This window comes from Schistosoma haematobium, chromosome 1, assembly GCF_000699445.3.
Source record: "Schistosoma haematobium chromosome 1, whole genome shotgun sequence".
Taxonomy (NCBI): Eukaryota; Metazoa; Platyhelminthes; class Trematoda; order Strigeidida; family Schistosomatidae; genus Schistosoma; species Schistosoma haematobium.
Window position 1 is genome coordinate 20,717,289 of NC_067196.1, and position 17,915 is coordinate 20,735,203.

Consider the following 17,915-nt stretch of genomic DNA (forward strand, 5'->3'; position numbering starts at 1 on the left):
TTGATTGCTATAGCATGACTCAGCGCTGCAGACATGGTCATTCTATGTAACTCATACCTTTTCACATGAAATACATTATTTTATCTTCAGCTGAAATATATCATTCAGAAGTACTGGATATTATATAGCTCATTATTGCGGTAGGACTAGTCAGTATAGACGGTGATGTAACTTCCACGTAAGACATTATAGATTACGTGGTCACATCATGATAAATGTACAATCTTTGGATTGGGTCTATTATTATAGCAGCAGAGATAAATGAATTAATGCAGAATCAGTCAATAATTCTACAATACTTCAACGTTAGAAACTAGAAATTTTCAGTTCTTGAATGAAATAATGGACTCTATACTTCCTGTGTCAACACTAAAGTGATGGAATGAGCCAAAGGAGGTACATAATCTTCTTTGAATATGAAAATGACCTTTCGCAATCGTAGATAAAGAAAGATGATCATTAGAAATACCCATGTTGATAAAATCCACACTACAGGGTTTATCATTACTGTTGTCAAAATGAACATTAGTTTTGCAGACCGATTTGATGTGTCCCATCTTACCACACTTAAGGCATTTAGCATGAAGAAAGAAATATGGATTAAGTGAAATTTATCACAGGATAGACATTTAACAAACCTGTGCTCGCCTCCGTACCTGCTTATCTATCCTTTGTTGAATCACTTTTCATACTTCTACAGGAATGTGGACCATTATTAGACAAACACGAGCTAGAGCGACATTGAGAATGTAGTTTATCACGAAGACAGATTTTCACTGACTGGAAATGAAGTTCATTCACTGCCTAATAGTTATTATATAATGTTTTAATTTGTTGTAATGAACTTTTAGGTTTCTGAGCTAATTCTTTTTGTAAATTCGTAATATTTATCTGGTCATGAAGTCGAATTTCCAACCATTCTCTGTAACTTAACTTGATGACCTGTCTCTGTATTTCATCTACAAATTCTTCAACTCTCTCATTTTATACAACTTCACTTTCTCTTTGTATCTAAAGCTAGCATACTACACATGACAAAGTAGTAATTCCTTGAGAGATTCATCTTTTCTAGTCATACATCAGATTTTGAACCACTTCATGGTGTTTTCAAAGAATTCCCCACTTGAATTGGTGTCAAAGTGTTAAAGATTTGACTCCATGGCGACGTCAATGTGGTAATTAGAAGTATTCTAATATTTGTACTAACAAAGAATTTTCGAAGTGGTGAAATTTATGACAGGTAAAGCTAAATGAGAACGAACGAACGTATGGTAACTGGAATTCTTAATCAGCGCGCGACAAAGTTAAAAAAATAGCAGTTAGTAAAAATACTACAATCATCACATCATTTGATGCTCTTGTGCAGTGAAAATTAACTCCAGGGTTCCACACAAATCGTTATTTAAAGTGTGTTGACTGGGTTGTGGGAACTGGCCTACGCAGTGTTTGGCCTGTATAACGTGTTCTATCAACAAGACAGTGGCCCCAATATCCTGTGTTGCGGGTTGTTGGTCAAGATCGCTTGACCCTGAAGGTATTTAATTTGGCTTTTCTGCTATTGTCTTGCCGATCTGGGACAGTTTCTACAACATCTGATGTTGCTGGATATATCATGTTGTATCGGACCTGATGAGCCTCGGTTAGGTCGTCTTGATCTAGAAAAATCACAACCATCAGAAGAGAGACTCAGTGGTCGTTAGGCAACGGACCAGGAAACCGGAAAACTCCAACTGCCATGGTAGTGTGAAGGCCTAAGCAGCTAGAGAGACGGCGCCTCTATTGCATATAATTTTCGTGAGATTCTTCCGAGCTACCACTTACCAGCTAAGGCGCACTGTGAACGACCACACTGGTTGGCTATCGGATGTTTATTTGTGATCTAGTTGCATTTCCTTTGCTTCACGGTTTGTCGCGTCTGAGTGGGATCTGAGGTCTCCTAACCTATAGTCTCCTGCATGTCTATAAAATTTATAAAACTACTTTTAACGAGCGGGGTTATCTTCCGCTACATTTTCACCATTATACAGGCAGAACAGTTTTGCTGAAGTAGTACCCATTCTAAACATTGTGCTGCATTTCTCCCATTGTTCTTTATCAAAGCTGTTCTAAAATCAGGTGAGCTACGCTTCGGCAATGGGATGTCATATACAGTCGGTTGATTTTGGATGGCGTCTTCATCCTCAATGTGAGGACGGCGCTACTACAATTTCCATTCCTAACACCCACACACTGCTTCTTACTGTTGACAGAAACTGGGGCATAGCTTCGGGTTGTGGCTACCACACACAACTATCAAATTCCGCGGTTTTATTTGCCACTGAAAGTGTTTTTACTTAAATTTTTATGTAAACGTATGAATTGATGTCAGCTACTTTGTTTCCATGACGAAATTGTGTGTCATGAAATGTTAACTGAATTGAATAGTTCCGTACAGAAACCCTCATAAAACTGCGTATATCAGCTGGATTTTAACAGTAGCTTGTTCCACTTGCATATCTTTCTCAGAAAACCCAGTAATTTCTCTTTATATTTGTTCACAATCTTCATTACTTAATATGTTTGTGAAAATGATGTTTGACTTTTTGACGTGGAATATTTATCAGTTTTTCTTAACATATTCAAAATATGCTAACAACTAATGTCAGAATCTAGTTTCTTTGGCACAGTGTTTACATTTGTGTAATCACTAGCCTTAATGTAAGTTGAATGCAGAATTATAATCACACGTCACTTATTCAGGCAAAGCCTCAATCTGCTTTCCAGTCACACAAAAATAATACAACAGATAGGAACAGCTACACGCTTGGACGTTGTTTGTTATCCTGGAGATACAAGACATAATTAGATACTCCTAGAAGACATATCACAAACTCATGAGATTAAATCACTCACTCAAACAGTACAGCCTAAGCTATGCAATCAAGGGTCTCTCAAACACAAATTAACATGATAAGCAACAAGACGACCAGTTAACAAACAAGAATCTGATACCTGAGAATCAGTAAAAATATCCTCAACAAGATGAGACCAGATATCTATCTACAAGGGTTCGAGCAACATTTCCAGGCAGACAGTCAAAGGTTAACAATCAGCACTGGACGACACCTTGACCTAGGGTTTAGTCAAACACGATCTTATTGTCCGTGATCTGGCAACATACAACAGTAAATTAAGTAATGAGGTAAAATTTTTAACCAGGATAAAATTGCAAAAGCCCCAACAAAGGAGACTGAAGAACATAAAATGTGGTTAAAAAAGGCCTAAATAAACGTTGAAATACAAGAGAGGGAGACGAAACAAATAAATCATAATACTGTCTAATGAAATTTTGTGCAAAGGTTTTCAGATTTTTCTTTACGTTACGTCTCTGACAATGCTTGAGTGCATATCAGATGCTGACTTTCTGGTGGGTTCTCCCAGTTTTAGATCAGCGTTGTGACTTCTAGATATCAGGTATATGGTGTATCAAACGCTCAATCACCGGTAACATAATATCGCACTAGCACCATGTTGAGAGTGAACTACAACTGAAAATACTATTTTACTTGATATATGATCCAAAATATCTGGGTTGGAACCTTGACAGATCTATGGATTGGAAAACGTCGTAGCACAAATGAAATAGATAAACTGTCGTTTTCTATTAAGCGTGGACGTACTGCTAACCAGTTATCAACGAACGTGAGATGATAAATGTCAGTTTCTCAGAGGTAGTAGGATCATTTTCCTATTAGTAAACTTAGGGACCAGTATGTTTGGTAGTTTGTCCCAATCTATTAATAATACATTTCTTTTTCTCAGCTTCGTTTAGTAACTGTGGCCGATAAGTTGGTACTCATTCGTAAATTTAGGAGTAGAGGCACACAAGATTGATCATTAAGCTTGGATGAGCCAGACACGGGAGTCAGTAGGTCTCGAGAGTTTCAAGTAGGTATATAAATGTTAAGCAACCACAAGACTTTACTTGCGTCGATCATTTGTTGTGGCTGTTGCTTACATATTCTTCACCAACAGTTGTTATCTAAATTGAGCTCAGTTCCTCTTAATCTTTGATGGTATTCCGGTTTAGTACACGAAGAAGGCCATCTCTAAATCTTCAAGCGTAGGATCGCTTATCCTTACTTGAGTATGAAGAAAAAACTTGATCATACCACACCTTATCCTTGAGTTTAGTCAAACGAGACCGTACTGTCAATGGTCCGGGATTACGAAACGCAAAAGTACAATGATGAAAGCGAATCAAATAATGAAAGTTTACACAAAGATTGTGAAGCATAAAAGTGTGGTTAAGTGGGTCTTGGATAAAGGTTAGAGAATACAGTAGAGAGAAAAGCTAGGAAAATAACCACTGTAAGAAATAATATTTTGGTGGAGATATTCGAGCTCTTACTATTTAAAAAACCCTGATAGTGTTTCTCTCGGACTACTTCCTGATTACACAATATAGATCCATGATCACCGAAACGATTCGGGATTATCGGTTCTAAAGACTCGGAGATGACAGGTTATGTTCCAGAGAAAGTAGCCCGTATATCTACGCAAAGTACCGTCCGTAGTAAAACAAACGAAATGCGAATCTTTATCAGCTGTTCCTCCTAAATATAAAATGCAATATGATTAAACTTGTTCTAAGGATTTTCTATATGTGGAAAAATGAGTGTCTATAGGTTCGTCGAAAAGCTACATCATTCGACAATCTTATCTAATTCAACAGGACTTTACCCACATTTTTAATCTAGTAGGCTATTATTAAAAACCCGAAGTCGACAAAACAGGGCACTACGTCCATAAGCTATCAAAATAAGCACAGTACCTCAATGTAGAAGGGCTACAGACGGAGTTTATTTGGTTTTATGGAACACGATTACTCAGTATACCAGCTCACCGAAAGTTTGTTGTTTATTCTGTTTATTTTTCAAAATAATCCATCTGTAAACACGTCAGAAAGTATAGTTTATGCTTGTTTAAATACACTAATGTTATATCCACTACGTTGACGAATTCTGAAGTGCTCACTAGGTGTTATCGCTCACACCGAAAACTTTACGCCACATTGGCTTTAAAATGAATTAGTGACCCTAAAAATTGAGAAAAATTTACAAAACCTAAAAACTGCTTTCGAATATGTCCTCATTACCAGTTGAGGAGGAGACCTCTTTTCTCAGGACTGTATGGTTCCTCATATTATTCATTTTGTTTTCTTGTTAAGGAAGACTTCATTTGCCTCAGCTGCTTTTCCCATGGAAGCTCGGAGCGACTTTGCTTGGCTGCAGAGGGATTTGGGAACAGAATGTGTTCTTTAGAAATAATTTCAAGAGAGGTGAGTTTTTGTATATGCGATATTTAATGTAACATTTTGGAGTTTTCCCCAAAATCGTAGGAAGTATGGTAGTCTTCAATGAAGTTACCTAACGTTCTGGGGAAGTTTGGTGAAAAACCACAAAGTGTTATAAGATTCTGGGGAAATATTGTGGAAATCCCTTAATTTTGAGGATTTCCACAAAACTTTGGGGATTTTCCCCTAACCTGTGGAAATTTTGTAGATTTTTTGCTGTCTCCCCGAGATATTCTTAAGAGTTTCTATAGCGGCGATTGGGTAGTTTTATACATAGTCTTCAAGTTATTGTATGCTAAGCTCTGGTTATATTTGTTTACGGAGAAGCAACTTAAATATTCACAAATGTGATTACAAACATTCTTTCAACTTAGCAAAACGCCTTTATAGGATTGAAGATGTGCCATTCTGTAGGAATTTCTATATTGTACTCAATGTATTCATATATTTCTTTCAATTGCAATGGAACCACGGCCAAGCCGTTCAGTGTAGTAGTCCAATTTTTTTAACCAAATACCTTCAAAAACTATCATCTATCTCTAGTATTCAGCTGGAATATTTCACAATTTTTCTTACTTTAAATGCCTGTTTGATAGTTGGCAGAATTAAACTTTATTTTTGTAGAAGGTAAAAAGATTCCCGCTATCTGAGTTTAAAAAAATGATCCGATGTCAACGTAGTTCACGAAATTAATTTTGACGGATCAGTATTAGAACATGATAAAAATTCGAAACAAGAGTGGTAGGATGTTCACTGAATCTGTTGAATTATACTTCAATATTATGGCCTTTTAATGTTTTCGATGGATTGCTGATATCAAACGCATTCTATCTGTTTCCTAGGCAACATCGTTTTAACGGTAAATGCGACTATCACTGGTGATAATAGTAGTTTTATTCAAAAATTTGCGGCGTGAAGCATAGATCAAGCCAGCGACGTCAACCATTCATACTATCAACATGTAATACCATTGTAGGGTGGAGTGGGATGTTTAAATTAGACAATGGATTGTTTATAGAATTTATTCTATATAATATTTCGTTACAAAAATTCAAATGTTCCTTCGTTTATAAGATATATAGCAGTTATTAATATTGATTTTTTAACATTCCGAAAAGTGAGACAGTCTGAACAATGTAACAATAGTTAGATTTGCATCATATTATAAAATGGATCTAATTTTTATTTCGGATTTTGTCGTCTTTACTTCATTCAAGTTTATAAAGCGAAAAAAAGTGTATAAAGTGTGCGATTCGTACCTCACCTTGTAGTTTGCAAGATTTATGCCAACTACCGTTCACCTTCATTACTGTTTGCTGAGTCCCCATTAATACGTAGTTTGTATACTGTTGTATATAACGAATCAGATAGCTAAACACGATTCCATTACGAAAATAATACCCCATGATTATTCTTTTTTCTGTCGACCTTTGTGTTACAGTCACCTCCTCCAAATATGCCCCCGTGTGTTTTTGTTCTGGACCAAGCTCTTTCTGTACGAGCCCTTCAAGAAATGCTTTCCATTCAACATCAAAGCTCAGATGTAAGTTACCAACGAAGCAAATGTTCTTAAAATTACCAAATGACGCGATAAGTTACGCTATTATCACAATGCAAAGAGTTTAATACTGTGGAAAATCTACTTGCAAAAATTTAAGTTCAGTCTTGAAATGTTTACTGTGGTCATATTTTCACTTATGTGACAAAAGGACGAACCTTGTTTCGTACCATGGGCAAAAATGCAGCATTATTCTATTTTCTCAATGTACTGGGTTAACTACAAGTAGATGACTATATATAATTAACATCGTAATTGGGTGTCAAAAATATAGGTACGTTCAGGCAATGTGGTAAGATGAGTTTAACATAGAGATTATTTTAGTGGATTTAAGATATTACACGAGAATTATTTAAGCCAAGCCCGTTTAGTCGTCTATCATCTTACAATCGTAGAGCAATATGTTGTATGGTTTAAGCCACTTTACATTTGGAACGTCAGTCAGACATTTCTGAGAAAATTTGGGAACGTCTGTTAAAATCTATTAAGTAATAAAGGTTTACAAAAATATATATGAACTAACAAGCTATAAACGTGTTATCATTTTTGAAATTTTGAGTTTAGAAATATACGTGGAATTTGGGAGTCTTAATAAAGTTCATCTTTGAAGTAAAATACACTGTTTGTCATGCAGAGACTTGACTAACAATTTCAGCAACTTTTTGAGTCTGGGCTAGCAAGAACGTAAACAAAATGAAATAAGTAAGAAATTTTTATTGACATATTTTTTGCACCAAAAATGTTGTTAACATGAAAGAAACAACAATTAAATGATAGTTTATTTAATTTTAATAGGGAAGCGGTCAGTCTGGTCATAGAACTTTGCTCTATGGACATGCTATCCGGCTAAAACATAGAGAAAGTAACATGGTAAGTACTGTTCATTATCTGTGTCAATTTTTATACTAAAATAAATGATATACTTCGAAAGTGAAACGCCTTTCACAATTTAATTTAACTGTAAAGTTTAATTGTATAAATCAACAATCCACCAAGCTACAGCAAGCTCAGTAGTATTTCCTCTCCTGTATCTATAATTTTCCAACTGGGTTCAATTCTTTTTTCAGTATGGTGTCATAACTCAGAACGAGTGATGTAGTTCGATTCAAGGAAGAAACGAAAAAGTACACTGGGTTGCATTTGTTTAAATTTTACCAATCACTGGTCAAATTTTAATAATTTGAGCTGAATACTACCAGGCAATAATTAGGTAGTGACAAGTTGTAAAACACAACTTCCAGTGTTATTACATTAAACCAAGAAATGTGATTAATTTACTTAGTTATATGATTAATCCTTCCTAATATACAGGTTTTAAGAAATGACAGTTGGAGTTTTTGAAAGTTACCTTTTCTTAAGGGTACCGTACCTTAAGATTTCTTACTTTAAACTGCATAGGTGTATAATTGTTTTTGTGATATTAATAGTTGTGGCTTTTGAGTCATGTTACCTGCGTTTCTTAACTTGACTATTAAATTTAAAATGTTTGGCATGTCAAATATATCCACAGATGGTTTTAAATTAAACTAAAAGTATATCTTTAGGTACATATAATCTGTTGACTATTTTTATAGACACATGGGATACAACTACCCCATAAAAGATCCGCTTAATTTTATTGGTTGTCAAAAATTATTTTGTCTTCAGACATATCACTGTCGGGATATCTATTGTGCTCTAATTTATCAGCATCGAACGACCTCAATTAAATCCACTTACTTTAACTAACCATATCGTTGACAGTTGCCCGTTTCTGACGTTAAAATGCAGCTTCAAGGCTTTTTATATATTATGGGTAGAAGGCTACTGAATTTTATTACGTTTGCAATCGTATTTCTTAAAACTATAGTAAAAATCCCAGTTTTTATTATCTCTGTTTCCGTAAACTAAAATTTAGTATCTCATACCACTATTAGGGATTAGTTTTAAACTCGAGAAGTAATATTTTATTATGCTATGACCTTCATTTTTTTAAGAATAAATTTTTGTAGCCTCATATTGCTTTAAATAGTACATCATTTTGGTCATATTCTAATAATTTTCCTAGTACCTATCGTGTCTTTCGACAAGTACATCACAAGATAAACTAGCTTTTGATGTTGGTCTTCAACAGAATGCTGAGAGTAAGTCATTAATTTAAGTATATGAATGTTTTCATATTTTAAGAAATTAATCCAACATATTTGTTATAAGAAATCACACAACAAGGAGAATGTATTCTTAGTTATTTAAATGAGCTGTTGTTTCTCAGACAAACATACGATCATTTTTATCTTGGAGTATGTTATCGTGAAGTTAATAAAACTTAAAAGGTAGGGAGGCCTTGATTCTGACAATAAACCCTACTCCAGTGATTCGTTGTTTCCATAAAATTTTTTAATATGTTCGTCTGTGATAGAAACTTTGTTAAAACTGGATGGGGGATATTTCACGAATGTCATAGAGTCTTTCTAAACATGGACTTCAGATAAATCACTATTCAATAAACACATTGACATACGCCTGATCTATGAATACATACGGAAGGGATAACTCACTCTCATCAGTTTAAAGATCAATTGACAAAGACAGTAAATGTGTACGAAAGGACAAACAAAGGAGGAGAAGCTTACCAAGAAAACCAATCATGAATAGTACCTCTATGGCTAGCCTTTATACGACTTACAGAATAAACAAAAGTTCACTTCTACGTAAGGCAAGAGCTAAAGATATTGTTTAGAATCGAGATGAAGGCTCTCCAAACGAATTATTCAATTCAATGAGCTCAACACCACTAAAACCATTTGCAAGACTTAAAAGTATTTTTCAGCATCTCAAAACCCTGACTATCTATGCCCATATTCATGATTAGCTACACTATCTAGTTGAAGTTAGAGAGATTATCATGATTATTATTCGAAGACTATGGGTGATAAGGCTTAGATTTTAACTCCCTTTACTATGTAATTTTATTCATACTCATAGTTTATTCACAGGTAAACAGGAACATCTGAATCCACCTAACTATAACATTCTGCTCGTTGACATAAGAGTCTATAGATCCAAGTCAGAACGCTTTTAAGGATGAAAAAATTAGTTAAGCAAGTGATAAAACTATTCGGAATTGAAAATCCGTGCGATGATAAAATGCCATAACTTTATATCGAACAGTTATGGCAAACATTTGAACAAACCCGATTTAAAATTTAACTACCGCAAAAACGAACCAAAACTTAGCGCGATAAATTAGTCTTTAGAAGCTCTCTAAATTGTTAATTTTGCGCCCAGTACTGACTGGTTTCCATAGATCGGGAAATAGGGCCTGGCAAGTGAATTAAGTAATGTTATAAACCATATTCGACAATGAATGCCCCGGGATAATTTAACAATTGGCCCTGAAACTTAGCTTGATGTTTTTAATTATTGTCAATAAAGAATACCCACAACATTCATAATGATTCACAGATGTAAAAAACAAGAACTCCGTCCAGAATGCTATGTAGACTGTTACAAACTGTGCATATTAAGATTAAAACTCAATTTAATCAATCACTAGTGACATGTAGAAAATGTAAATATAAAAATTATCGTTTTTATTAGCATTTCAATGCCAATCCAGTTGCACAGTATATCTCTCCATAAGATATATTATGACGATGATATTTAATAGATATCTCCTGGTGCTAAACCAGGACGCACAGGTTTATATCTCGAGAGCAAACTAAATCATCCTAAGATTAGGAACAGGCTCAACTCTTAACAAGTATCGACCACGGATATAAAATCTATGTATTCTTACTGAAGACCTTAAAAAATATAGTATGCTTTTCGTACGGTGACTGACTTCTTGAAACTGAATAGTTTGTTAGTACACATTCAAACTACAAACTTGTCATTTGTTGAATTATCAAACACTCAAATTCGTTGTACTTCCACTTTTAAGCTGAAGCTTGCTGGTGGACAATACATCCAGCGTCAAAACAGCGTTCTGTTGGAGAAAAGGTCCGGATAGGAGATGATCTTATCTTGGTCAGTGTTTCATCAGAGCGTTATTTAGTAAGTGTTTTGTAATTGTAACTATGAATGTGATATAAATACCGTTAAACAAATAACTCCTAGCAAAATATTATTTTTATTGATAGTCACCGGTATAATGGCTCAGGTTAATTCTCAAGACTAAAAGTTGAATTAGTATAAGTAGTGAATGTACAGTTGCATTTGAGATTACAAATATTTCTAATAACTCTCTTTACACTCAAATCCCATCAATGACATACTGTTTTTTTATTAATTCAGCCTATGAAAATACATATTTTGTTGAGATTTTGTTCCTGTATTTCTTCCCCGTACTGTTGATAATGGGTTTTTAAACAGATTATGAATTATTTTAAACTACTGCTTATTAGATTACTTGAGTTAGTTGACATTGTAAAATGTGATTTGATGGAAGACGTCACAAACGGTTTAGAGATTCAGACTATAGAAGAACATTATTTAAATCAAGTCGTAGTGAATATAAATGTTTAAGCTTTGTCTGTGACACTTAATCAGTATTTGTAAATTAAATAGCGGTTGTAAAACATTATAGAGAAGAAAGCTGACTACTGGAAAATCGAACAAACTGGAAGTCATCATATTAAAACAGATATATGAACGAGGAATATTCTTTACAATAAATTGTCAACAAATCATACAGTTATTAATACAAGTTAAGATACTGAAAGAACAACCAAGTTTAAAACAGATACATCGTCTAAAACTGTCTCATATGAATTTGTAAAATAAAATAAAATCGCCATTTCGTAAATCCTGAACCCTTGATAAATTTAAGTAAGGTGAGAAGAACAAGATCCACAGAATAACATGGATTCATCTTATTTCAAGACTTTTTATCAGCTAAATGCGGCTGATATTTGCATTAATAGTATCAAAAAAACGTTTTACGTATCATAGTCAATGAAGTTTAGTTCGAAACTGCATAATAAGAAGAGGAAACAACATATTTAACATAATAGTTGAAATTGACTAGTATTTATGGGTTGAAGATGGAGTCATATGAAGAAGGGGTTGACGTTACAACTGATTATAAAAAGATAATGAATATTAGTTGAACACTTGTCCATCTTATTATGTCTTGATTTTGCCTTAAGATTTAAGAGTTTAAAACAATCCATTGATATCCACTCATTAACTTTAATTTTATGTTAACTAGATGCCGTCTTTATCATCCATTTGTTAACAGATTTTTTATTCATCGTCTCTTTATAATCTTTATAACCCCTTCTTCATATGACTCCATCTTCAACCCATAAATACTAGTCAATTTCAACTATTATGTTAAATATGTTGTTTCCTCTTCTTATTATGCAGTTTCGAACTAAACTTCATTGACTATGATACGTAAAACGTTTTTTTGATACTATTAATGCAAATATCAGCCGCATTTAGCTGATAAAAAGTCTTGAAATAAAATGAATCCAGGTTATTCTGCAGATTTTGTTCTTCTCGCCATATTTAGAATTTTTATTGTTGAAATGACTAGTGTACAATATCAGTTTGAATGAAACTGTGAAAGCAATGATCGAATATAAATATTGACAGTAAGGATGAACAAAGTAATAATGTAGTTACAGATCAAGTCAGATGTTTTGTGAAAGATTATTAAGTATATAAAATCATATGAACTCAGTAAGAAGGAGCAAAATGGTTTGGTGAATGTTAATTAAATCATTCACGTGTTTGAAAGATTAATAATAAAAGTAAGATTGATAGTAATAATGATGATAATAAGTATGAAAACCATGTATATTTGAATAAGATTAATATTGATCGATGCAAATACAAAAGGGGAAGGTTGTATGCACATCAGTAAAATTAGGTTATCCTACACTTAAGATGACCATTGATATATTGAATCTGAGGTTACTCAAGGCAAGATAATGAGTCGAACATATTTATTTTGTACTCATACCGCCAGTATTTTAATCGGAATAGGTATTCATCCTACTATTCGGAGTTCTTTGAGTCTACTAGACTTTAGTAGAAAATTACTAATCTTATAAACAATTGGAAACGACTGATTTTTCCTAGAACTACAATTATTTTGAACTAATTGGACTGGTACTGAGTTGTTTACTGCCTTGACTACACCTCTGCTTAGTTATGCCGGAAGGTGTTCATGAGCACACAAATGTGTATTCCTGGAACTTTAACCTGCTTAACTTGTTCCTTAAGAACAATCGAACTAATAACCTCAAAACGAGATGGCTAGCCTATGTATTTTATCTTTTAATCTCTGTGTTACAAACTGACTCACGAGAAAAAACTAGCCGCAGTTTTCGAGCATTGAGCGTCCTCCGGAGTGTTCTGAGTAGTCTTTGGATTAACATTTCACTAGTTGCCTCGCCTTTAAACTTTAGATGCATGAGTAATTATTTCTTATTGAGGGTTTGTATTTCTTTTATTTTGACTTTTGTGGCCATATATTTGTTTATAAACTTTTCAGGCCATCTATTTTCCGAAGAGTATTGTACAAGGCTTTCAGCTCTTTTTCAATAGTATTAATAGAAAATTTGACTCTCTATAATGGCTTTTTTTATTAAGTTTCGTACTTCATAGGTACAAAGCAAAGGAAATGTATGTACTACTTTATTCAGTTACTTTTCAGTTTGAGTTCTTTCTAATTAATTCATCTGGACTTTTCGTTTGTAGAATATTTAAAGAGACTATTCTACCTTCGTGTTTCTCCGCATTTTGTGAGCTTGATAACAATTAATTCTTCTTTACTATCTTTATAAAGATGAATGTATTATCTATATTTCGACAGCAAATGTGAACTTTTGAATAAACTTTTAAGTGGGCCATTTTCTAGTTTTGCTAAGATAGCATTTTCATTTTCACAATATATGATCAAAAATCATTCATATCCTCTAATGGCTAATACTTGCTTTTTCTGAATCAGATGTTTTTAGAAAGCTACAATACAATAAACTAACAACCAATCAATAAATTCTGTGGGCTGTTACTAAATTTGACCAAATTCAGAGATAGTTTTACTTTTTGTTCAATTAAAATAAGTTCTGTAAATCAGTGATTGGTGCATAAATCAATAACTAACATTTTCCTCTCTGTGCCCAAATGTGTGTGGAATTCATTATTTACCATCAGTATACTGAATAATATGTGTATATGCATTTAGGCATAGATATACATACACGTATATATATATATATATAGTACGCGTAAAGAAATATGCTTTTATGTGTGTCTAGTGTTTCCTGGTGTCCTTTTATGGCATGAACAACTTAGATCATTAAATCACCACAAGTACGACTAAACAACTTTAGTAAACGATTTTATGGAAAGGAATATTTTTTCACTGAATTACTTTTATTCTCTATATCATAAGTTGATGACATAACTTGATCGTAGTGTTCGAAATAGAAATGTAGTAGTGAAACTTGAGTGATATACTTTAAGCATCATATTGCTATTAATTAAAGTTTGTTTAAATCATACAATCGGTGGTTTGAAAAAATATTATTTACTTTTTTATGACTTCTTCTTTAAATTTACTGATGATTATCAGTTAAAATAATTCATATTAACTAAATATTGTTTGATTTTTCATAATTTTGCGTAAAAATAAATAACTCAAAGAAAATCACACCCATAGTTAGTAATTATTTAATTTGAAGAAAGCTTTAGATATTCTCCTGGAAAATATCAGTGAAATCGCAGATGCATATTTCATCTTGCTTACTTAAAATAGGATAACTGAAAGCATTTATAATAGCTCCAGTGTATCTAGTGAAATCGAACCGAAGTATCTATCCCTTTAAACACAAGAATCATATACTGTGATTTATTCGATTATGATATGAATTCACTGAAAAGTTTACTCTAAACGGAATGTCAAACTATAAGTAACAGGTCAAATGTCATTTATGTAGTTATATTATCATTCAGAAGGTTAAACAGACTAAACAGTAGAGTTTAGTAGTTTAAACTGAATTATCTAAGCATACATGAGCACAATCTAATTTCGTCCAGCTATTTTAGATATCTCACTTATTTCAGCCTACTCATCAAAAGTTAACTAAATTATTCGACGGTCTAACAAAGTAAAACCATAATTTTTTGGTTTGTTACTCGACTTTAACTTATGGTCAATTTCAGGATGTAATTGAAAGGAATATAAATTCAAAAATGAGCTAATGACATGATGTTAAAATTCTTAGAGTACACATAACCCTTTCATTTACAACTGCAATACACAATAGAGATACATACCATAATCACATTCATTTTGTAATTTCTATTTACTCACGAATTTATTCATTGTAATTAGCTGTATGAAACAATTTTGTGCATTATTCTAGAAATTTATGAAGAATTTTATGAAAGTCACCATATCTCCATAGCTAATACTGACTAAGAATAACATGTATTTACTTTGGGACACTCTTAGGTTAACTTAGATGTTAGCAAACCTTATTAAAGGTGTAAATTCATTTATATACGGCATCAGGACGATCACATATACAAAATGCCAGGATAAGCAGAGATGGATGGTGGCTACCAGTGAAACCCAGGACACGCGTTTCGTCCTATCTGAGACTTGTTAGCCAGATATACCTGGATCCCAGAGTTGTTGTTCACTCCGGAACTTGAAACTAGTACTGTTCACCTCAAACGCCATCATGTTATCTACCTAGCTACCGAGCCCAGTTATCCACTAGCTTGTGTAATGAAGTGACGTTTGTATTGGTTGTTTGAGATTCAGGTACATCCAACTGACGGGTTCAAAGTGGGAAGAAACACACATCCACCGCTAGCCACCATCTATTTCTGCTTATGCAGCTTGTGACTTCAGGTAGTATCGAGGCGATCCACACGAGATGCACATATGTCAATATCCAACTGATCACTTGCAGTCCTCGACATCAATAGGAAGACTCAAACAACCAACACAAAAATGAATTAAAATGCCAGAACGTTTTTATTTAAGATACTGATATGTATTATTTATTAATAGAACTTATATTTGCCAACATGATCCTTATTCCTAACCGTGTCATTTTATCAAACATATGAATACAAATATATGGTTTCTCACTAGTGTATATTAATCAGAATTCGTTTTGCTAATAATAATCCACATTTCCGACTCCAGATTTTCATTCCTTAGTTAAGATGTGAATTTGAATTTGTTAAAATCTAGACACAAAAACATTTGTTCATTGAAGCAAGTCGACTCAAAAAGTGAATTGTTTCAGATTGTGAAACATTTCATCTGTTAATTACGAATAGAATCCAATTGATGTCTCATATTTAAAGCATTTATTAAGGCTGTTATCAGCTTACAAGTCTGTTAGATCATTGTTTTTTTTTATATTTTAAATACTGTTTTCTAAGGCCTAAACATATAACCCCATGTTTTTCTACAGTAGATATCTTGTGCGCACTTATGTTTCTAACTGGTCTCGTCAGCCACAAACAGGGCTAGGTATTGTAGTTCCTCATCGCTGAATAACGGAAGCTTTAATAATCCTTAAAATAATAGTTTTGTCACCGTACCTTTGTCACACGGAATAGGACTTGCCAAAAGTTGAACTTTCGGAACTTATTTACTTACTTACTTACGCCTGTTACTCCCAATGGAGCATAGGACACCGACCAGCATTCTCCAACCCACTCTGTCCTGGGCCTTTCTTTCTAGTTCTATCCAATTGTTGTTCATTCTTCTCATGTCTGTTTCCATTTCTCGGCGTAATGTGTTCTTTGGTCTTCCTCTTTTCCTTTGGCCTTGAGGATTCCAAGTGAGGGCTTGTCTCGTGATGCAGTTAGGTGCTTTCCTCAATGTGTGTCCTATCCACCTCCTGATTTCTTCCTCCGCTGGGACCTGGTTTGTTCTCTCCCACAGTAGGTTGATGCCGAAAGTGTCTGGCCAACGGATCCGAAGTATTTTGTGTAGACAGCTGTTACTAAACACTTGTGTGTTCTGGATGATGGCTTTCGTAGTTTTCCAGGTTTCCACCCCATACAGTAGAACTGTCTTGACATTTGCATTGAAAATTCTGACTTTGGTGTTGGTTGACGGTTGTTTTGAGTTCCAGATGTTCTTCAGTTGTAGATATGCTGCTTGTGCCTGGCCGATCCGCGCCTTCACATTTCAGAACTATTATTATTAACTTTATTTTTATTGCATAATTGTTGGACGTTTTAGTGACTAAATTTTTAAGTCCTCCTATTCGTTAACCTTAGTTGAACCCGTAAAGGAACTTTTTATGTCAAGTCATTCCAGATTTATCATCAGTTAACTAGTTCCCTATTATTCTTTTTTGGTGTCACTTGTAACTGAGTTGTTTATACATCGCAATTTTCTACTTTGTGTTACTATGCAGTCAGATGTTGGAGGGATATTATTTTTTGAGTTCTAGGTCATGATTGAATAATGTAATAGGGGATTGATTTACTTAATATCTTTGTCTTTTGGTTCAACACTGGGCTGGAAGGAGCTCGAGGATCAATAAGTTTATGGGTTTTGATTGTTGGTAATTGATTGCTGTGTCATTTGGTAAGTAGGTCATCGGTTCTACAAGGAATATTGGGGAACTAATTAATGACTGGATAATACGAATGCTCCTATAAAAACTGGCCAAACATAGGGGCTTTGGCACAACTCAAGAACCTATTTTTCTTGAGGTTCTAACCACGTTTGAACCATATCAGACTCCATCTGAAATAGTTTAACGCAGATATTCACAATTAACTGTTTCCTAAATATATTTGGCTCTTCTTAGCATGTTTATGGGGAAGTCATTTCAAGCAATGGCGTAATTGCGAGTTTCCAGCAAACTCTGTGGACAGTACTTCCCGTTTCCAGTGGTGCAATAAGGCAAAAGTCTATGCGTAAGTTTTCTGTCCATTTTTGGTGTATATCTAATATCACTTCAATCATGAAAGTGTAGTTCTCTACGAAGACACTGATTATCCAGAGTCTTGAAAATCATGAGTAGGAAAATATAAGCCCCCGCAAAT

The 17,915-nt window shown here is 33.9% G+C and overlaps 1 protein-coding gene across 1 annotated transcript in view; it reads left to right on the plus strand.

Moving 5' to 3' along the window:
- Window positions 1–6,791: 6,791 nt before the first annotated feature.
- The window catches only part of RYR3 (Ryanodine receptor 3), a gene marked incomplete at both ends in the record, with an annotated part of 166,077 nt that continues 154,953 nt past the window's right edge, over window positions 6,792–17,915 (plus strand). Inside the window, 5 exons of the mRNA XM_012937167.2 lie at window positions 6,792–6,878; window positions 7,689–7,763; window positions 8,941–9,016; window positions 10,816–10,928; window positions 17,678–17,786. Coding sequence (XP_012792621.2) covers window positions 6,792–6,878; window positions 7,689–7,763; window positions 8,941–9,016; window positions 10,816–10,928; window positions 17,678–17,786 — 460 coding nt within the window. The remainder of the gene's footprint in view (window positions 6,879–7,688; window positions 7,764–8,940; window positions 9,017–10,815; window positions 10,929–17,677; window positions 17,787–17,915) is intronic.